We start from the raw sequence: 22,276 nt of genomic DNA, 5'->3' as shown, positions 1-22,276 counted from the left end.
ACCGATACAACCCAGCCACCAACATTATGATGAACTGTTTTCACCCGTTCGGACACCGCGACCCAAAACCGCCAGACCACGTGTAAGGGTGATTCACCATCACGTTGATAACCAAAAAGCACCGCCCAAAGACCAGACCAAGACACAACAGACCGACCATGACACCAAAACAATGACATCGACACTACCCAGAAATACCCTAACCCTCGCTCACAAGAGGAGAGACTTATTTTCAACAGAACACCAACCGGACAGACACACCAAAACCTAAAGAAACTAAAAACAAAACAAAACCAGGGAGGCCCAAGAAAATAAGCCTAGCCCAAACACCCCTTTCCCCAACAGAGAGCAAGCGCCCCAGACCATCATTCCCGACGCCGGCGAGCTCCGATGTCACCACTCCGCTGCCACGCATCACCAAGCCACGCCGCCGCGCCGCCTAGCCACACTGCAGACAGATCCGACTACCTGCAAACGGCCACAACCAGATCCAAGATCGCGACCAAACCGGGTCAGGTTACTTTTCAATTTCCCTTTTTGAGAAAATATGAGTCGAAGCCCAAGCCCACTTGAGACTGCTGAAGTCCTACGTCCCCCCCTCCCGACCAAAAAAACGTTGGCACATTTTCGCCGAAGCGCGAAAAAAATCAAACAGACATAAACCCCCAACTGCGAACTCTCTCTCTCTGGGGTTTCGAAGCTTCTCCCTCCTTCAATGGCCACCGACGTCGACGCCTCTCTCTGGTGGGACCCCTTCTCTCTCTTACTCACCGACCTCGAGAACGCTCCTCTCTCCGACGACCTCCCTCCCAATCTGGTAAAACCTAAGCTCACTCCCCCCCTCCTTCCCCTCCCTCTTCTCTATCTCAAACCGCTCAATTTGCTTCCCGCTATTGCCTAGGTCAAGAAATTGAAGGCCAATCACGCCTGGTTCGTCGACACAGTCTTCCTCTTCAAGCCGCCCAGTGAGAAATCAAAGGCGGCTTTGGATTCACAGCTTGTCAAAATCGGGTCGCACCAGCTGGATATCAAGCCTGAATTGAAAGATAAGGCTCTGACTATCAGCTCCTATTTGGTGAGTTCAGCTTTTTGATTTGGCTTTATAGTTGTGTATCTTGTTCGGAAATTTTGGATGTTTATCCATTAATCTGTGGCAATTATGCTTCTTTTGTGCTTTCGATTGTCGACGAGCTATGAATGTTGATTTGTTGTCTTGCTTCAGTGTCTGGATGAGGTGCAATCTTACATTCTTGTCGAAAGGTCTCTCAAGGACAACAATGTAGCTCTTGACTCTGTGGCGCACGAGTATGTTCATGCGGTTAGTATCTCACTCGCAATGTGTAACTGAATTGAGCGTCGAAATGCTATAACAGCAAGGAATCATGAAATGAGTATAATGTCCCGTTTTTGCTGCTTGCAAAATGTTTCATATAGTGCTTGTCATCTGTCTTCCTTAATTCCTCTCTCTCTTATGCAGGTGTTAATTCACTATTATATTGAGCGACAGTGCTTGCTGAAGTGTACCAGGAGTATTCTCATGCTTGCTTGTAAGTCAATAATGAGACCTAAACCCTCTAGGATATCATGGATGCTTTATGAAGCTGAACTTCCAACAATGTTTGAAATTTGTACTTACCATTCACTTTGGATGCAACAGTGTCTCTAGAAACTTTCTCTGGAGAAGGAACTGCTATTAAGGAGGAAGCACTAAAGTTGATTTCTGATGGATTGGAGAAGAAATTAATATCTGTGCTGCAAGACCTTTTATCTTCCAATCCCCCTGAACAAATGGTACATTCCAATGCTTATGCACCCTGTGCGATTTCAGTACTAAGCTGGCTGGCACTATTATTTTGGTTCTCATGTAATTTTATTGACTTTAGTCGGTTAAATTATATGATCTCTACTGGACCATTTAGGTTATTTTACTTCATACTCTTTCATAGTGTCATTCTTGTGGGTTATCATAATACGGAGTATTAAAAGTTGGTTGATGTTGAAATTGAATTGTACTGCATCTCTTTTAATTAGTTAGCTTGTCCATCGATTTGTAAGTTTTTTTTCTTTTCAAGTAAAAGTTTGTTCTTCTGTTAAAAAACATTATGTCTTACTGCATGCTTGACTATCTTTGACTACAATGTGGATAGCGGTATCTGGAAATCTGAGTCAATGGCTTGACTATCTTCTTCATTCTTTATTTACTAGGCTTGCATATTGATACTTGATAGTGTATTGAAGTTACTAAGCTAATAAAAGTTGAGGTACTGGTGGGAGTGGTCACTGTAAAAGCTGCTGGAGGAAGTTTTTAGCGAATTATTAACAATAGCTTCCTGGGCTTATGTGATATTTGATGGCCGAATAAACATGTCTTTAGGTGTGAACATTTATTTGGCTATTACTGTATTACATTCATATATATGCTAGCACAGGAGCTGACGCAGGTTTTAGCTTTGGTGAATCAGATATATCAAGTCACTGTTTAGTGTGGTAGCTTATATTAGTCTTATGGTTCCTTGATTGCATGCCCATGTATGAAAATGTGTATTAGCATATGCATACATGCATGCTTTTGTTTGTGGAATTAAGAATTGAATGCTTTTGGTCAAAGCCCTGATGTTAACTTGTCTGGATGCTTTGTTAGGATGTTGACCTTTTCAGCTTGTGGGCTGAGGAGACACTAATCGAAGATAATTTGGTTTTGGATATTCTTTTCCTGGCTTATTATGAGTCACTTTGTACTTGTAATGGTGAAACGTGGAAAGGATTGTGCTTGCTGTATAAGGTATCTTGTTATCTTTGTTGAACTGAATTTGTTCATAGAGTATTCTCTCATCCTAATCCTTCCACAAAACCTTTGTGTTCCAGGGAATTTTATCTGGGTCTTCTAACTTTGAAAAGCTGGCAATATCAACTGAAGCACTGCGTTCTTCTTACCAAGCCAAAGTTCAGCTTCTTCTAATTCTTATAGAAACCCTAGACCTGGAAAGTTGTCTCCAAATGGTCCATGATGAAATGCCTTTCAGGTTTTTTGCTACTTAGAATGCATTTACTTGTTTAATGTTACCAAGAGTAAAATATCGTGGGTGAAATCAATGATTTACTTATTTAAATATCAAAATATGGTACATAAACACCTCATTTGTTGCACTACGACAGTATCATTTCCTGGCTTATGTCACTAAGAATGAAAAAGCCCTTGGGGAGGCTAAGGGATGGACTTGGTACTTGTGAGGCAGATATTTGCATGCTTTGAAATTGCTTCTTCAAGATAGAATTTAGAATGACAAAGCATGGTTTCTGTTTTGATTTCATTCTGAATAAAAGGGGCTGCTCCATTATATTGAAAGCCAGACTTTAACTTACAAAAATCTAAATTATTAAGTTGGGTTTGTGAGAGTTTGTAAAATACATAGGCTTGTGAAAAGTAGGATAAGTCACAAAAATTATTTGGATTAGAAATAGTCGACAGACTATGAATAACAAGTAGTAATGATACTGAATGAACACTCTTAAGCCTCATTAGTTTAACTGTAATCAACCACTTATCACTCAGGTTTATATGGTAGTCTTGGAACTGTTCTTTATGGCCATAGCAACATTTTCTTTAACTCCATCCCATTTTTATTTTCTTTTTCTAAAAGTTAGAATACTTGTATCTCAGGCACGGTGCATCTGCTATTACTTTGGCTGATATCCAAGAGATTGAAGCAATAATTTCAACTTTAAATGCATTTGAAACAAAAGAGGCAGGCCCATTAATTCTGGCATGGGCAGTCTTTCTTTGTCTGATTTCATCACTTCCAGGCAAAGAAGAAAACAACATACTAATGGTATGTGTTATGTGCAGATGTTGCCTCATCTTCCAGGCTATTTGAATATTACCAATGATTACTGGCTTTAATTTTATCCTATTTTCCAGGAAATTGATCATGTTGGTTATGTTCGCCAAGCATTCGAGGCGTCATCTTTGACTTATTTTGTAGAAATCCTTGAAAGTGATGTATTGAAGGAATCTGATGTAAGTTATTCTCATTTTAGGTATCAGTGTTCAGAGTGATTTGTTCTAGGTGTTGCCCAGTATTTTGAGGTTCAATTTGGTTTTCCCCTTTTCCCATTAGAAGACTTGGGATACGTTATGTTATCTGAAGTTTCAACTAGTTTTGATTTACATTGTTTAGGCCATTTTAAGTACTTGTCTTTGGTCTCTTTCCCTCTTCATTTCCATTTTTAAAAAGTGATAATATTCTTCTTATTTCTTTTAGGGGCCTGTTGCTGGTTATCGAAGTGTGTTGAGAACTATTATTTCTGCATTTATCGCATCTTATGAGATCAATCTTCAGGTAAATGTATGGTGCACAAGTGCAAATTCATATTAGCTTTTGTTGGATGCATTTCTTATTTCTTTTGCTTTACCTATTATGCAGATGGAAGAAGGCACTCTTATGTTAATACTGGATATTCTTTGCAAAATTTATCAGGGAGAGGTTTGGACATGGCTAGTTTCTTACAACATCTGTGGCTTTGATCAATATATTCTATAATCCTAATTGTTGTAGTTGAACTTGCTACTGTCTTTATCATTAGTGAATAATAACTCATTTGTTCCTTAATTTTGCAGGAGTCACTTTGTATCCAGTTCTGGGACCGAGGAAGTTTTATTGATGGTCCTATCCGGTGTCTTCTTTACAACTTAGAGAGTGAATTTCCTTTCAGGACTGTGGAGCTTGTTCGCCTTTTATCATCCCTTTGTGAGGGAACGTGGCCTGCTGAATGTGTGTGAGTATACTTATTTGGCATGGTTGTTCTTATTTGGTTTTGATATGTTCTTTGAACAAAATACCTGGTCACCCTTTGGGTGCTGGATCAACTTCAATTTGGTTCTGGGGCAGTCCTCAGGTCAGGCTTGTTTGAACTTTGTGTTTAGTTATATCATGAATTCATACACAACACATGAGAAAATCTGATCTAGTCTGGAGCTCAGTGAAACATGAGCATACTTAATGGGTTTTGTAGCCTACAATACTTAGAGGGAGCAATAGGAAAACTTTTTTCTGCTGCTATTTTGAAGCAAACCGATGAGAACTAGAGAGCAAAATTACAGCACTACTGCTGCTACAGTTCATGTAGAGTAATTCGGAACTTTTTATATTTCAATTTCTGGTTCTTGCCTCAAAAGCTTATGGTATTAATGCAGTGATTAAAGCACATATTGTTCTTAGTAGCTTAAGAATGACCAATGTCTGAACCTTATGAGTCCAGTGAAAAGATGGGATTCATCTGCACTATTTGGTATAATATGTTGTTATCTAGTCCTGCATTTGTGGGAGTTTTCCCTACATATACTTATATTATAATGCTGAAGATTTTGCTGGTTTTGCTCAAGCTTTTTTTGCTTTTGAAATATGATGTTTAGACATTTTCTCTCAGCGACACTCCCAATTCCCCTGGGAATGCTGAAAATAAGCTCTTTCTGGTTATGTTTTTTGATCCTTTCCTATACAAATGTTTGATGCTTATTCTATTTTGATGTTGTGTTCTAATTAATTTGCTCGTTCTGTTAACAGGTACAACTTTTTAGATAAGTCTGTTGGTGTATCATCCTTGTTTAAGATTGCGAACAATTCCTTTAGGGATGGCATCTCTCAAACTGTTGAGACGGACCTCCCGTTGCATGTCCCTGGACTTGAAGGTTTGGTCATCCCCAGTAAAACTTGTGGGCATATATTAAGATTAGTTGGTGAAAATACTGCTCTTGTTCGATGGGAGGTAAATGACCAATTACTCATGTTTGTTAACTTCTTTTTTATCAGTTAATTTGTATGTACGTGGTAAAAATCTCATAATTTCACTGACATTTGGTGATGCTTTCCAATGTTAGGGCATTTTTCTGTGAATGTTGTTCTTCCCTTTCTTCTTCAATGTATTGTTGTTGGTCTATCTTTCTCATGTAGTATGAAGAAGCTATTGTTTCCGTGACAAAATTATCTCTATTATTCATTGCTACATGTGTAGCATTAAAATGCAGATGTGTGGTAGTATTTCATTTATCGGTTAATGTTTGTCTTCGTTTGCATTTGCTAGCAAAGCTGTGATTTCCCTTTTATCTATTTATGTCATTCTGAGGCAATGGATGCCTGCTGAAAGTATTTTTTTGTAACCTATTCTTATTTCTTTTACAACGTACTGAGTGTTTCCATTTTAAGCACTCTGCCCTCTCTCTCTCTCTCTTTTTATCTATCTATCTATCTATCTATCTATATTACCTGCCAATTCTATTTAGTTTTGTGCTAAGTCATGTCTCTTTTTTTTTTATAGTATACACAATCCGGGGTGCTAGTGTTGCTTATGCGCTTGGCCCAAGAGCTGTATTTCCAAAGAAATGAAGAAGTTCTTCTTATCCTCAACCTCCTTAGCCGGATGGTTACCTTTAGCATGGTAAAGTTTTTCATTATTCGTTGCTAAAGTATGTGTGGATTAGGAACTGATGAATGGGGTAGTTTTCAATTATTGATGCAATCTAGGTTGGCTTGTTAGTTGTTACTGAATGAAATAGTCAGTCCCCAGTTAACTTTTGCACTAGTTAGTTTGTAATATTTTATATCAGTGTGTTTGTTATCGTAAGCATGATAAAACGTTCAACTCTTCTCCGCAAATAGATTCAAAAATCTTTGGCATTCTGTTTAGTGTGCACAATCAAGTGTGGACTAAATTTCTTTTCCAATTGAGAAGTTATCTAAAATTTGCTTGCTTTCAAGTTGTTGCTTACGTTAACATTATGTGAGTAATCAAACTACTACTCTTGAAAAGAATAAATAAAAAAGCTACTGTTTTTCCGGTTGCCAGCTATAAGGCAACAAATGAAACTGACACCCCTTTAAGACAAAAGATTCTTTTTTTCATTATGAAGTATCAACTAATATTCCCTCTGAAGAAATAGGAGATATCTTAGTCTCCTCCTTGCCTCATAATAATTGAAATGTTTCTCTTTACTGTACTGTTCTGAATACGTACCAAAGTTTTCTCAAGTCAATATAAAGCCATTTTAACTGTGTTTTTATGTGGTTTTGGTTCCTTGTCGTTATGGTTCTTTGCTTCAAGAACTTGGCCTGCATTGTAATAGTGGCAATTCTTTTTTGGCTTCCCTGTCAAGAACAGAATTGGCCAACTTTAAATTCTTTTGCAAAAAAATTTAGCTCTACTCAAGCTAAATCATGTAATTTTATTATAAAGAGAAACTATAGATCATTATAAAAAGCAATAAACAAAGTGTGTATTTTAATTTGTCTGTCTCTTCTCTTCTTTATGGCATTCTTGCTATTCTTGTAACGATCTCCTTGCCTACTAATGTTCAATATTTAGGCTGTATGCTTTGCTTTGATGGATATTGGGAGCTCTTTGCATTTCCAATCAACTGGCATGAGTGGGCAGAATAGCATGTGGTAATTAAGCAACCTTTTGCTCATGTGTGTTTTCTTTTCTCTTTCCTGAATATGTCGTCTCATGTGTATTTGTTTTTCATCCAGGGTGGTTGAGATGATTAGCACTTTGGTCAGAAGGTTATCTCCTACTCCTAGCGGTGCTGCTCTTATGTCCGTGGCTATCAACATTTTGGCAAAGATGTTAAAATGGTAACTTCATTGTCTATCTTGATTGAGTCGTTCTGAATATCTTACTTACAGTGTTCTGCTAATCTTTGGTTCAGTAGGACTATAAAGAATAAAAAAGTTGTTTGCTTTGTCATTTACATTGCAAATCCTTCCTCTTGTGCTAAGGATTTTGTGCAGTCTTAAATGAGCTTAAATTATCTTAAGCTTTGCATAAAGTCTTTCTGCTATTTATTTAAGAATGAAACCCTTCATTTTTAGAAGTAGCAATAAGTGATACTGAAAGAAATGTTATGACTTAAGAGGAAAGTAGTTTCTAGTAAGCAAAAAGGTTTTTATAGTATAGTATAAATATAGCTATAGACATAGCAATTAAGCTGTCTACTTATACATGCATTTGTATGAATATCGAAAATGATACATCCTGAAATTTAGGAGATATAGAATCCCACAGAGAATAAACTGAACCAAACTGTTCATGTCCTGGATAATTCCTTAAACAGAGTGAACAAGCTGTATGCTTATACTGTTTAAGCTGTATACTTAATGCATGCATTCTTCAAAAGAACATGGAAGTAATAAAGCTTATCGCTTCAAGTGCTTATCCCAATATAATGGCTCATGCTGAAGTTCCTGTTAGGATCGCTAAGCTTTATAGTATCCTGATTTTTTTATTATTATTTTTTAAAATTTTTTTTTTTAGGGGGTGTGATGGGTATTTTCAGAATAGTGGGTGAGTGAGTTGAGGACTTTTTTTTGTTTTTTTCCTTAAATTTTTAAGGGGTGTGACATAACTCTGGGAGTGACAGATTGAGTTTATTCAATTATTTCAGCTTAAATTTGTATCCTTGCCGCATAAAATTGATTACACCTTGTTTGTTTAAGTTGATGTGAAGGACTTTAATCACTTATGGTGCCGGCGGTCTTAGTTTGGCAGACATAACTTGTTTAAACTTGAAGTGCATTGTTAAACTAAAATGTCTTGTATCGGATTGTATCCCAAGTCTTTTAATTTTTCCTTGAAATTGTTTTTGGTAGAGGCCATAATAACCTTCTGTCATTAACATGCACCTACTGTGGCAGTTCCCCTTCTCATGTTGCTGAGGTAGCCTTAAAAGCAAATATGTTTGATTTCGAGATTGGCGACAATGGTTCATCAAGGTGAATCCTTAAATTGAGAAGACTTGCTTTCTTTGTTATGCTGTTATTGTTCATATATAAGTGTGCATATTATATTCTTGCTTTTGGGGCGAGTTAATTGTTTGAAGTGGAGCTGTATGTTGCATCGTTTTTATTTTTATTTTTTAGTTTTGAGTTTTGATTTCTTCGTAATACCTGTTTTTTTTTAAAAACTGTATACCTTTGCCCATATCCATTTCCTGTATGATGTTCATCTCTTACGGTCATACCTATTTTCTCATGAGGGAGCTCTTGTTTTCAGCTATTTTATGGGATGTTTCTCTCCTTGTATCACTGCTTTTTTTCCTTTATGGTTTTACATTTCCCCTTTAACTTATTGGTAAATGTAATTGAACGACCGAGAATGGCCTTCTAATGAAATCTATATTGGTAAAGGAGCAATCAGCAAACCTTATTGCTACATTTCTAGACGAAAAAATATCTTGATTGCTATCAATAAATCCCTTCTTCTCTTGTGCTGTGTATGAGGCAACCTTCTATAATACAGGTGAGGATTGTTTGCAGGGTGTCGGGAGTTGATTATTTGACTATTTATTTCTACATTCATCTTATAGTTTTCTTGCCTGTGTTGGTAATGCTGGTGCCTCATCGAGGCAAGGGTCATAGTTTGTATTTAATTCATTGTTATTGATTGCAATTTAACAGTGAATCATGGTTACTTTCTGGAAAACTGGCGAAGATGCTTGTAATTGATTGTGAGCATAATGATAGTGACTGCGCATTGACTATATCAGGTATATTATGCAGTAGACCTTTTATATGATTCCTTTTGCTCTCTTCTATTTTGTTTGTTTAATTTGCATTTTGTTACGATCTGCTTTCTCAAATATAACATCATTTTCTTCTTTTGTTTAGCATACAATAATATAAGAGATTACTGATGTTTTTTCTTGTTATTTTAGCTTTCTGCAAGATGTGCTTCAGAATTTCCTGTATATGTGCTCTATTTCTTGACATGAATGATTTTTCAAACCTTGCAGTGCTGGACTTTACTCTGCAGTTCATGGAATCAGGTGTGAAGAATGATGCTGTACTGGCTTTAATCGTTTTCTCTCTTCAGTATGTTCTCGTTAACCATGAGTACTGGAAATACAAGTTAAAGCATACTCGATGGAGAGTAACATTAAAGGTAAAACTCATGGTCTCTCCTGTGCTGGTACTGTGACACAAGTTCTTTGTTTATTTTTAACTTGAGGACAAACTCATTGATGAAAACTGAGAGTCTAAGGTTTTGTGTACTGATCTGTTCTTGATAAATGTCATAGGATTTCCCTACTACTACAAAGTTACAAATGGGGAAAAATTGAGAGGAAAGCTATAAAAGCCACCTCACGCTTTAGGAAAGAGTCAGATTGTATGCTTCCCTTTTGGTCTCCATGTCTAAGCATTTCAAGGATATTCCCTTTAGTTTGATACCTTGATCCATATGGATTGGTCTGCTATTTTGTTTTGGGGAGTAGCTTGGTCTTGCAGGTGTTTTGCTGTTGGGGTTTCCTTTTTCTGTTTCTTCTTCATTCTCTCTTCGGTTTTTTTTGTTTTTTTGTTTTTCTTCTGGTGGACCTCTTGTACATCCTTTTTAGTATTTTCTTCTCCTTCTTTCAACAAAAGGTCTTGTTTCTTGTCAAAGAAAATCAAATAGGTGCATACTGGAGGATATGTTCATGGTTTTTAGATACATACCTTGGGATTTAAAAACAGTGACTAAAATTTTAGCAAAAACCTCTTCTTACTGCTATATGAGATTGGCCTTTAGCTTGTTATGCTTTTGGATGATGAATCTGGAGCCAATTGTCTTTCTTGCCTTTTGCTTTTCTTCTTTTTCTAATGTAGCTTAACCAGTTAAGAAAGTATATTGGGACCATATCAATCGTATGAATGAGAATGCAGGCTTAGGGAATGTTTACAGTCAGTGGATTACTTGTTTACTTTTCTTCATTTAGATAGTTATTCCGTTTCTTATTTCGGAGAAAGCATTATTTGTGGTACTAAATTTCCTGTGACTATTCTCTATTAAACCCATGATTGAGTGGTTTTATGCATGTTGTGACAGTTTTAAGTGTCAGTTTGTCTGTAGGAAAAATGGAATGTCATTTATTGCTAAGCTGATATGAGTGAGCCTGAATAGCAAATCTTGTTCAGAGTTCATCATATCCATAATTTTGTTTGCATCAATGTACTTGGTTCCGGATCACAGTGCTTGTATGTTTGCAGTTCCTATGTCTTGCCTGTTATGTCTACTAAATACTATTCATACATGCATTATGCCTGGAAAGTTGATTTTTTTTTATATTACTGTTTCAGGTGCTTGAAGTGTTGAAAAGGTGTATTACATCAACTTCATGCTCTGAAAAGCTGGATGAAGTCATCCTAGATAGGATATTCTGTGATTCTTCCATCCATAATACTCTCTTTCAAATTGTTTGTACAACACCACAAATGTTAGAGGTGGGCTTTCTGTATCTTCTGATCTAATTTGGTTATTAACAGCTAATGTTATGTTCTGCTTACTATAGCGGGTACATTTTTTCTGTAGAGACTATGTTTCAGCCGTCTTATTGAGCTAACAGAGATTGAAGGTTTACAGCTGGCTATATGTTCTGTTCTAGATGTTCTTTTCATCATGCTCTCCAAATTTTCTAAGGTAAATTTGGAAGTAAGATAGTAGTGATTTGAAAGAGTTTTAATGTTATATTTGTGATTTTCTTTGTTTAATGATGACAAATTGACAACCAAACAAACACTGAACTGTATAACAAAATCTCGGGTCTTTCTTTTCCCTTTCCTAGAGTGTCGATGTAGGAGTCAACCATATGGAACTGTGAGAGATATCTCTTTATCATAGTATGACAGTTGATATTATCTATAGCACTTTTATGTAGAAATCTGATGTTCAGTTTTGTTTATTTCCAGGGTACATTTTCCAGCCTTCCAATTTTTCACCAAGCAGTTTTCTCCTCAGCAACAAAACCAATTCCTGTAGTTGCAGCGCTCGTATCGTTCATATCTTATTCTCGCAATCCAGTATGGCCTTTCCCTATGCTTATTGATTTTATACTCTGCCTTCCACTTGGTTATTTTTCTTATTGCTATTTCTTCTGAAGTAGAAACTTATCTGCTTGTCTTGTTCCACTTATTGTTTTCTGGTGAATTGCAATTTAAGTTTGCTGGTCTTTTGTATATTTATGATGACATTTTAACTCATAAGAAACTAATAGTTGCATGCAGTTGCTCTTTTTTCCCTATTCTCATTAAAATTGCTTTGAGGGTTGAGCATGAAAGGCGTAGTGTTAATCTTTTTCGCTTTTATGCTATATGATGCATAGAAGATGGCAGTATATACATTTTATTTGCATGTAATTACATGGAAGGTTCGTTCATACAATAATGTGGTAAATATGTCTTTTTTAAGCCCTAATTATCACTACTAATTAGAACCAAGTGGTGTATGTTTAGTGATTGCTGATAGTATGTGTGGGATCATTTCTACAATTGTACTTGAGCGTTTGTATTAAAGATCTTAAGTTTTCTATGCAGCGAATACAAGTTGGTGCTGCTAGGGTTTTGTCAGTGTTCTTGATGATGGCAGATATTATCCAACCATATTTGTTTGGAAGCAGCTTTGGCCTAGATGACATACAGGTTGCATGTTTACGGTTATTTTTTTTTTCTATTGATTTCTTGTAAGCTTAATCCATTTAACCTACTGCTTCTAAATCTGCTTATTGCCTTTGTACACTGTTGATAGATTGAAGATCTGAGGCATGGTATTAGTTACATATTACTTGAGCAGTCAGTATCGAATGAAGATCTCTTTGTTGCTGTAGTCAATCTGCTCACTTCTGCTGCACGTTATCAGGTTTGTTACTGAAGGTTTCAAGTTCTATATGTTAATGTTTAGAGTATCGCTCGTACAAGTGTCAGGCCAAGTTGGCTGTTTCACCAGATGTTATCTCATCAATCACCTGTCTATCACCTTTGAAAATTATTTACTATAGCACTATTTTTTTCTTCTTATTAATGTTTTTCCATACAGCCTGCTTTTCTTGTTTCTGTGTTATCCACCAAATTCAATGAAGGTGTCCAACTGAGTAATGCTGGTGATATGAAGCTGCCAACAAATGAAGTTCTGTTGAGGTCATCTGAGTCTGAAAAGGCAAGTGTTGTGGATGCAGTTCTGCATTATGTTAGAAGATCTAATGATCTTATCAACAGGTATGTTGTCATGAAATATCCCAGTTGTAGTTCGTTTTCTAGTCCTTTATCCTTCCATTATTACCTTGCAGTCTTAAGTTTTGTGCCTTTTGCTAAACTGCTGTAATTTGTTTGTTTAACTTTTTGAATATGCAGCAATCCCCGTATACTGCTGAATGTTCTGAACTTTCTAAGAGCTCTGTGGCAAGACGCTGCTCGGTACTCTGGTATTTTGGAATGCGTGAAAGGCTCTGAAAATTTCTGGAAAAACTTGTCGAGTTCTATTTCCAAAATTTCTAGCGTGGAAGCTCCTCTACCTGAGAATTTAACTGAGACAGAAGCTCAAGATTTTGGATACAGATATCAGTGTCAATCCTCGATATTGGAAATAATGGCGAATGATGTGTTCCTGCAGAAGAAACTGTTACATGCCGAGTCACTTGTAAAACAAGTGACTGAATCACAGGACAAGATACAGAATACAGTGAGAACTGAAAAATCAAAAGGAGAAATTCTAGAGGATATTTTATCAGCCTGGTGTGGAAGCTCAGTTTGGGGCAATTTGACCAAGTCACTAAGTCATAGTGAATATGACACCAATCTATATTTGCGGGCAAAGGTGACTTCTTTTCAGAGTTGTTATACTTTTTCTGTGACTTTTACCTGAAACTCGTAAATCATAAATGCTTCGGTCTCTGCTTTTGTCTTCACTTTGTATGTCAATTATCATCTTAATAAAAACTTGGCTTCTGTAATTTTTGTTGGTTGGTCATATTTGTTAGAGAGCATAAATCATTGGCTACAATCAAGCCATAACCTAGACTACCGTTTCTGCTTTGCTGTGTAATCACTGTGATAGCATCAGTTTAGGATCTGTTTTATATTTGTTGTAAATGCACTTTATTCTCTCTATGTAACAGCAGCATATCTGCTGCTATATAAGCTGTATAGTTGTATAAACAAAGGCAATGAAAATCACTTTCTACAATATTCTTATGTTAACACATCCCAGAATTTTGCTTCATGGCATCCATTAATATTTATAAATTTTTCTCTGGTGATATGTGTCTGACTGTTTGCAATATTTTACTTCATATTTAAACTGCGATAATCATAGGTGTAATTGCGCAGGTTGCTGCCAGTTCAGTCACCGCCCTTGTCATGGTGAAATTAGCACGTGGTGATGCTGGAAGTTTGTCTGTGTCATTACTTGAGAAGTCCCGCATTCTTTTAAATAAGGTCTGATGCTCTTTTAATTACTTATTAGTTTAGACAAAGTGTATGCTGCTGAAACCCATCACTAGCTCATTAACTTAAATTTAATACTTTCCTTTTCTAGTATTGTGATTTTAAAGTTTGCATGACTGGCCATCTGATCGGCGCTGTTCTTTGCCTTCTTTGCAGCTCCGAAGTCATCCTGCGTTTTCTGAATTGTTAGCTCAATACTCACTGCATAGTTACAGGTATTATGTTTGTTATTGCTAATTCCTAATGGAGTTTATAATATGTATGTGAACAATATGTCTATGAATTTTCTTCAATCATCTTCTTGGAAGGCGTTGAAACTGAAAAACTTTCTGGACACTTATGGGTGTGCCTTCCTGTAAATGTAACTTCAGTTTCAATCATTTTCTTATATGAATGATTGTGTGAAACTTCAGTTTTGAGTGCCATGTCTTTTGTTAAGTAGCACTGGATGGTTTCATGAATCTGTAGTTATTGTTATCTCTTGCATTTGTTCGTATTTTTTGTATGTCAATTGACCAGTGATTAATGCTGTTTTTTGCTTATTGGCTCCTTACCAAACAGTCAGATTTGTATGTTTGTGCTCTTATGGGCACCTTTTCACATTGCTCTGAATCTATGACAATATAAGGGACGTCCCCATGAGATATTTTTGTTGCTTGCTTTATTGCCATTGAACTTGAACTTGGTCTGTCTTCTAAAATTTTGCACACTATCCTAGTAGGGGCATGTATAGTTGCGCTAATATGCATTTTAAAGTCTTAAGACTTTTATTTTCAGTTTCTCGTATTACTCTAGAAATAACACGTATTATGTATTTTCTTTCATGTAAGTTCTATGTTATCTTTCTCCAGTGCAGAGAAGGAGCGAAATTATTTGATACTCAGCGATCTATATTATCATCTGCAAGGGAAGGTAGAAGGCCGTGAAATTGGTGCTGGATCATTTAAAGAACTCTCTCAGTTCTTAATTGAATCAAACATTTTTCAGACTTACCAACTTAAGTATGATGGCGATCTTTTTATAACTGGCAAAGATGCGTACCGGTTTGATCTCAAACGCGTAAGAGCTGATTTGGGATCAGATCTTTGGGATTATTCAACATGGAAGGAGTCAAAGGCGATTGCAGAAACAATGTTGAATCACATGAAGGATGTGAACTCAATGGTGTTCCTTACAAGCTCAAAACTTTCTGCACTTAGAGCATTAAGAAGTGTCTTAACTGTTTACCTGGATGATGTGAGTTCCTAGAATTAGTAAAATCCTTTCTGTTGTTTTCTACTTCAAAGGTCTGATTTTTCATATCAAAGTTTTGTCCATGTTGTTCAGCAGTATTAGTGATACTTAGTGAATTTCAATACAATACTAGACCTATGTCACAACTAATTAAGGTGCTTAAGAATGCAATAAAAGCCGTAGGATCTCAAGATATTTAGATATGAGATTTATAGATATATAATTGGAACATTGATTCCTGTAATTACTTTTTTCCGACAATCTGTTGTGAACTCATATTTGATCATATCAAGAATATGATACATATGAACATGATTGTTGAGGTTTTAACATTTGGTTTAGGCATATGTGATGTGGCTTCATTTGCTTGTCAAGGTTTCAGTTTCTTTTGTTTGAGCATACCATAGTGTCTCTTTACTTGGTTTGCTTTTGAATATCTCGTTTTTCTCTTGAAATTAATTCCTGTTTACCTGCTGGTGCAGTCACTGGAGTCGAAGAGTACAGGGAGAGAGATCTCTGATCAACTGGTTTTCCCATGCATAGATCACATATGCCAGAATTTCCTTGATACAGTAAAATCATTGGCTCCAGAACTTGGTGCTTCTGAAGAAATCTTTCACTTCCTTGCAGCTCAAGCAGAATTGCTTCTTTATCTTATGATTTCTACACATAAGAGCCTGCCTCCATCTGTTTGCGTTCTTGTGCTAAAAACATCAGCTGCTGGCCTTAAAGTGTTGAGTGATTTCCAACCATTAGTTACTGGGTCATCAGTTTCTGTGGTTAGCTCTACAGTCAAGCTCTTACTCATGCTGCTTCTCTCAGCAGTGAAGTTTAGTTGTCATTATTCAAATTTAGTTGGGGAAAGAGATACAGTATCTGTTGAAAACATGGCTAAAATATCTAATCTGAGTCTACGTCTGCTACCAATTCTCTGTAACCGCATTGCTAGTGCTGAGGATTGCAGACTCTCCCTTACTACTATGGACTTGATATTGAGAAATTTCTTGACTCCCAACACTTGGTTTCCCATCATACAGAATCACCTCCAGCTTCAGCATTTTATTCTGAAGCTTCAAGATAAAAAGTCTCTTGAATCTGTGCCTATTATAATGAAGTTCTTTTTGACTCTTGCTCGTGTGAGGCAGGGTGCAGAGATGCTTATTAATCATGGTTTTCTCTCATCTCTGAGATTCTTGTTCGCTGAGTACTTGGATGATATGTCTTCTTCAGTAACTATGAGTAATAGGCTTTCCAACTCATCTGACATAATGGAAAAACCTAAACAAATTTGGGGACTGGGTTCGGCTGTCATCACAGCTATGGTTCAGTCTCTAGGAGACAGTTCTGCTTGTTCTGATGTTGTGGAGAATGTAATACCTTACTTCTTTTCTGAGAAAGCATATATGATTTCGTACTATCTCAGTGCACCGGACTTCCCATCTGATGATCATGACAAGAAAAGACCTCGTGCTCAGCAGAGACAAACCTCTCTTACTGATCTTAAAGAAACTGAGCACACTCTCATGCTAATGTGTGTGCTGGCAAAACATTGGAATTCATGGGTAAAGGCCATGAAAGAATTGGATTCCCAGCTGAGAGAGAAAAGTATCCATCTTTTAGCATTTATCAGCAGGGGAACTCAACGCCTTGGAGAAACTTCGAGTTTTAGTGCCCCTCTCATATGTCCTCCTACCCTTAAAGAGGAATTCGATACTTGCAAGAAACCCTCGTTTGTCAACAGTAGAAGTGGATGGTTTGCTCTTTCACCGCCTGGCTGCATGTCAAAACCAAAAGTGTCGGCTGCCTCTATCACATCAACAGCACTGACTATTAAAACTCAAGCTACTGCAAATGGTTATCACGTTTCTCAATCGTACTTCTCAGACACTATTGCCCTACAGATCTACAAAATTACGTTTCTCCTATTGAAGTTTCTCTGTTTACAAGCTGAGTGCGCTTCTAGAAGGTCAGAGGAGGTGGGGTTTGTTGATCTTGACCATTTTCCTGAGCTTCCAATGCCTGAGATCTTACATGGCTTACAGGTAACGTGGTACTTTCAGCATTTAGCCATCTTTGAATGATCTAGGGATGTCCCAGTGTCTGTTTTTTTATTTGTTTCAGTATACAAAAATGTGATTATTTAACAGATAATTTCATAGATGTTTTTTTTTTCTTTTTTTTTTCTGAGTTGGATATGTTATCTCTTATGTAGGATCAAGCAATTGCCATCATTACAGAACTATGTGAAGCTAACAGAATGAAGGAGATTCACATTGAAGTCCAGTCTATCTGTTGTTTGTTGCTACAAATAATGGAGATGGCCATGTACTTGGAACTTTGTGTTCTACAGATATGTGGCATAAGACCCGTGCTAGGGCGTGTGGAAGATTTTTCGAAGGAAGTTAAACTGTTGATAAAAGGTACAGAAAAGAACACTCCACTGCAATGGCATCTCCTGTTACCTGGTGATTAAAATCTAACAATTGGTTTTATCCTTTGCAATGTGTTTTGCAGCGACGGAGACGCATGCTTTCCTGAAACCGTCTCTGAAGTCCTTGAAGCAGATAATGTCGGTTGTCTATCCCGGATTGGTACAGGCAGATGAATTTTTGTGAGATAGATTCGTAGTGTGCATAGGTGAAAGCAGTAGAGTACACAAGAAAATATGTAAAGTAGGCCAGAGTTGGCATACCCTTCCTCTTTGGCCTCCCTTGTAACAAAAGAAAAGCTAATTCACTCTTTGTTATAGTTTAGAATACATATATATCTGTTCTTTCTGTATCGCTCAAGTAATTTGCTTTAGAAATATTCCACATGCTTTAATAGTGACATTTCTTTCGGCCATTCGTTTCGAATTTTAATTTAATTTTTATAAACTCTATGATGGAGAAGATTTCTCAGAATCGTGGCCATTCACGATTGTCGTTGTGCAGCTTCTTTTTCCTCGTCTCTTTCCCAAGGGGATCTATCATTGGCAAACATGTGGGGGGGCCCTATAATATCTTTACAGGGACAATGTAGCAGTATATTATTTATATTCCTAATAAATGGATGCCACCAACCTTCAATGAGTTTTAGTCGCTACAAATATTGGCTCACATACCCACAACAACTAAAACCTTAGTATAGCCATTCTTTTGCTTCTAAATGATTTGATTTATCTGAAAGATCTATATTGCTGGAGTATCAAACTTTTGAACACGAACCGTTAGATTAATCTAATACTAGTTAGTATTCGCAATGTTCTTCACACATTGAGCTAATTGCTTAATTTGATTGTAATGACTCATTAAATTTATGATTTATCCGAAACACGAACAATTAGATTTATTCTCCAAAAAAAAAAAAAAAATGAACAATTAGATTAGTCAGTATTTGCAGTGTTCTTCACACATTGAGATAATTGCTTAATTTAAGTGTGTTTCAGTAATATGATTACTGTTTAACCATATGATTTATGGCTGTTAAAATTGGCCAAAAATTTCAAAAACAAGTCTACACATGTTTCATGTGTTCCCACATTAAACGGATCCAATTCATGGGTTGGCGGTATCCATGGATATCATATTTGGAGCATGATCCGGATTTTCAGATCTTTTCTTTTGGACCCTAGTGTGTGAAAATACGGACCGTTCAATCCCCATCACAGTGTCAGTAAAACCAGTCAAATTGTGGCACGCTTTTCACTTTTTATTTATGACCATCTGCCCCACCCCGAAACGACGTCGTCCCTCTTCTTCACGAAAAGTCCACCAACCCTATCCAAAAGGACCAAAAGCATATACTCTCACCTCTATACCCACTCCGGTCCCGAAACCCAACCCTGGTTAAACACACCCAAACCACGGTTAACTCATTCCCCGTTCGGATCACCCCACGTGTCTCTATCCAACGGCTGAGACTGCCTCGCCACAGATATTCACCGCGTAAGTCTCCATTATAAACCCCTCAAGGCTCGTGACCTCGTCCACGCAAATCACAAACCCTATTTCCTCAAATTCTCTGAAACCCTACCTCTCTCTCGATTCCTCGCATCCATGGCCGCTCAAAACCCTAAGGTGTTCTTCGACATGACGATCGGGGGCCAGCCGGCCGGCCGCATCGTCATGGAGCTCTACGCCGACACCACCCCCCGCACCGCCGAGAACTTCCGTGCTCTCTGCACCGGCGAGAAGGGCGTCGGCCGCTCCGGCAAGCCCCTCCACTACAAGGGATCGTCCTTCCACCGTGTGATCCCCGGCTTCATGTGCCAGGGAGGTGACTTCACCGCCGGAAACGGCACCGGAGGCGAGTCGATCTACGGCGCCAAGTTCGCCGACGAGAACTTCGTCAAGAAGCACACCGGCCCCGGCATCCTCTCCATGGCGAATGCCGGCCCCGGCACCAACGGATCTCAGTTCTTCGTCTGTACTGCTAAGACCGAGTGGCTCGACGGCAAGCACGTCGTGTTCGGCCAGGTCGTCGAGGGTCTTGATGTCGTCAAGAACATCGAGAAGGTCGGATCTAGCTCTGGAAGGACCGCCAAGCCTGTTGTGGTCGCTGACTGTGGCCAGCTCTCTTAGACGGCGTGTCGTTTATCGGATCTTCCGATCGGCGATCGTCGTTTATGTTATGATGGGGTCCTCCTTTCCTTCTGTCTATGTTTAAATTTTCTCGAATTTTAAATTTCGGTTTCGTAGATGGGTCGTTGTTGTCTCTCTCCAGTTTTTATTATGGTATTGGGGCCTTGTGGCCGTGGTTTGTCGTCTTGGTTCTGATCTGAGACTTTTTATATATCGTGTTGACTGAGCTATGTTTAAATAAAAATAGGACTTATTCTCAAATTGCTCTTGTTAATCTATTCTTGTTGATATTTATAGTCTTGTTCTTGGTTGTTCTCATAGATGTGTTAAATAGTGGTACTCTTGGGCCCATTGAATGAGTTTTGGGTTTGGATTGATGTGCTTGTTTGTATTGAAATTTGGAAGGGATGAAGTAGTGGAACAACGGGAAACTAGTTTATATCTTGGAACAACGGGAACTACGGCTAAAGCTTTCATTGTTAAATGGCATTATAAACAGCAAAATAAGGTGTATACACACAAACTGTTGGGAAGAGTTCTCCATTTACAATTCATGTCAGTCTTTAGACTCTGTTTGATCACTTTCTGTGTTGGTGTTGAATGAGGGTAGGGAGATTTTTTGTGATGCTGACATTTAATTTACTCTTGTTTTGATAAGGATTTTGTCTTTCTAGTTTTGAAACCGTAAGCACAGGAATTGGAGCAGAAATTTAGTTCAGATATGTTGTTCATAGTGTTTTACTAGTTGGTTTAAAATTTGAATTTGACAACCTTGGTTGAGACGTGAGATTCTTACTTATGTTAGAAATTAAGAAAAGAAATTTTTATTTTTCAAAAGTGAATATCAAAATGTTGTCTTGTGTTTCTTTTTGGTGATTTGTGCATGTGTCGACATTTGAGTGAAATTTTACATGCCAATATGATCGGAAGAGATCCGATTTTAATGGACCATTCTTAATTTCTAGGTTTTGTTTCTCTTGAATGTTGAAAAGATGTCAACTACTTTGGTTCGAAGAGGAATAGGTGAAGGGAAGAAAGGAAAGAGAAAGGAGGAGTTATACCTTATATTATTTTGAAAATTGAACTTATCAATAAATTTATGATTTATCTATATATAACCCAATATAATGATTATTGTAAATAAATAATAATTTAAAAAAGACAATAGAAAAGCCAACATTTCCAAAATGGTAGAAAGGGTCTTATAGAAATTACTAGAACGTTTAGACCCATGTTTAGACCCATGTTTTAGGAAGTCCGCATGTTGCTGCGGGTTTGTGAACTGCGGGAATAACTTCATGTCATGATTAAGTCATCTATATATAGAAATTCTGAAAAAGAAAAAAAATATATAGCTATAAAAATTGTAACACTGTTTAAGAAAAACTGAATTGGGAGATAATTGAGTCATACTTTCATTGAAAATAGGAGTCTCTTTATATAGAGGATTACAAACATAGAGATGGAGTTGTACATGGAAACATAATCGTACATTGATTGGATATCTCCTAAGATTATCCGAGAATATCTTTAATATAAACTCTATTTCAACTAGAGTAAGTAACCTCGAGTTTGGGCCAGACACATTCTGGATTTATTTGAACACTCCTCCTTGTGTGGCCCAAACGTGGTGCTCCTCTCGTTACCTTATTAAAAACCTTGCCGAGTAACAAAAATCCTGTAGGACAAAAATAACCTCGGTCAAAGGGGAAAAAGAGCACAACACACCATTCACGTTTCGAGACCATACATGTAGACATCTCCCCCTGATATCTGCATCTCCTCCTGATGACAACGGTCATGAGATTTCGGATAACTTCCGCAAAAGATGCTACCAACATGTTTCTCGAAAGTGAAATGTAGGCAATGACTTAGTGAGCAAGTCTACCACACTGTCTTCAGGTCGAACCTAATTCACTTTGATCTTGAGGATAGTTTGTTGTTGCTGATTATGCTTGGTGTTGTCGCTTTTGATGTAGCCTTTGCTTCTTTATTCAAAACAAGCAGCATTATCTTAAATGCTCGTAGGCTCATCTGTGGTAGACTTCAAACCACAATTGTTTGAACATGCGTAATTATGGATCCAATCCATATACATTCACGAACCACTTTGTGAAGAGTAATAATCTTTGCATTGTTCGAATATATAGCGACTAGGATCTATTTCTGTAGACCTCCAAGATATCACGGTCTTTACCCATGGTGAACACTTAACTATTTTGGGAATAACCTTTATAT

The 22,276-nt window shown here is 37.4% G+C and overlaps 2 protein-coding genes across 3 annotated transcripts; both read left to right on the top strand.

Moving 5' to 3' along the window:
* Positions 1-613: 613 nt before the first annotated feature.
* Positions 614-18,320, top strand: LOC112172170. 2 transcript variants are annotated; one of them, XM_024309409.2, is made up of 32 exons: positions 614-817; positions 902-1,075; positions 1,223-1,318; positions 1,478-1,547; positions 1,658-1,791; positions 2,642-2,782; positions 2,866-3,023; positions 3,662-3,830; positions 3,920-4,018; positions 4,263-4,340; positions 4,425-4,484; positions 4,619-4,776; positions 5,565-5,766; positions 6,316-6,435; positions 7,360-7,439; positions 7,524-7,628; positions 8,688-8,765; positions 9,450-9,538; positions 9,785-9,933; positions 11,106-11,249; positions 11,338-11,445; positions 11,715-11,825; positions 12,339-12,443; positions 12,550-12,660; positions 12,838-13,016; positions 13,152-13,614; positions 14,127-14,234; positions 14,400-14,458; positions 15,095-15,479; positions 15,959-17,518; positions 17,689-17,896; positions 17,991-18,320. In XM_024309409.2, the coding sequence occupies exons 1-32, from the start codon at positions 716-718 to the stop codon at positions 18,089-18,091; spliced, it is 5,904 nt and encodes a 1,967-aa protein (XP_024165177.1). In that variant the 5' UTR covers positions 614-715; the 3' UTR covers positions 18,092-18,320. The 2 variants fall into 2 exon arrangements, with proteins under 2 accessions (XP_024165177.1, XP_024165176.1); XM_024309408.2 differs by having other exon boundaries at positions 15,074-15,479.
* A 1,108-nt stretch (positions 18,321-19,428) lies between these two features.
* LOC112173022 (peptidyl-prolyl cis-trans isomerase) lies at positions 19,429-20,299 on the top strand. The gene has a single exon (XM_024310567.2). It carries the CDS (start codon positions 19,514-19,516, stop codon positions 20,036-20,038), a length of 525 nt encoding a protein of 174 aa, XP_024166335.1. The 5' UTR covers positions 19,429-19,513; the 3' UTR covers positions 20,039-20,299.
* The last annotated feature ends 1,977 nt before the right edge of the window (positions 20,300-22,276 follow it).

Source organism: Rosa chinensis, chromosome 6 (genome assembly GCF_002994745.2).
Source record: "Rosa chinensis cultivar Old Blush chromosome 6, RchiOBHm-V2, whole genome shotgun sequence".
NCBI classification, from domain to species: Eukaryota; Viridiplantae; Streptophyta; class Magnoliopsida; order Rosales; family Rosaceae; genus Rosa; species Rosa chinensis.
Note: the sequence above shows the minus strand (reverse complement) of the source record. Positions and strands in the feature narration are given on the sequence as shown.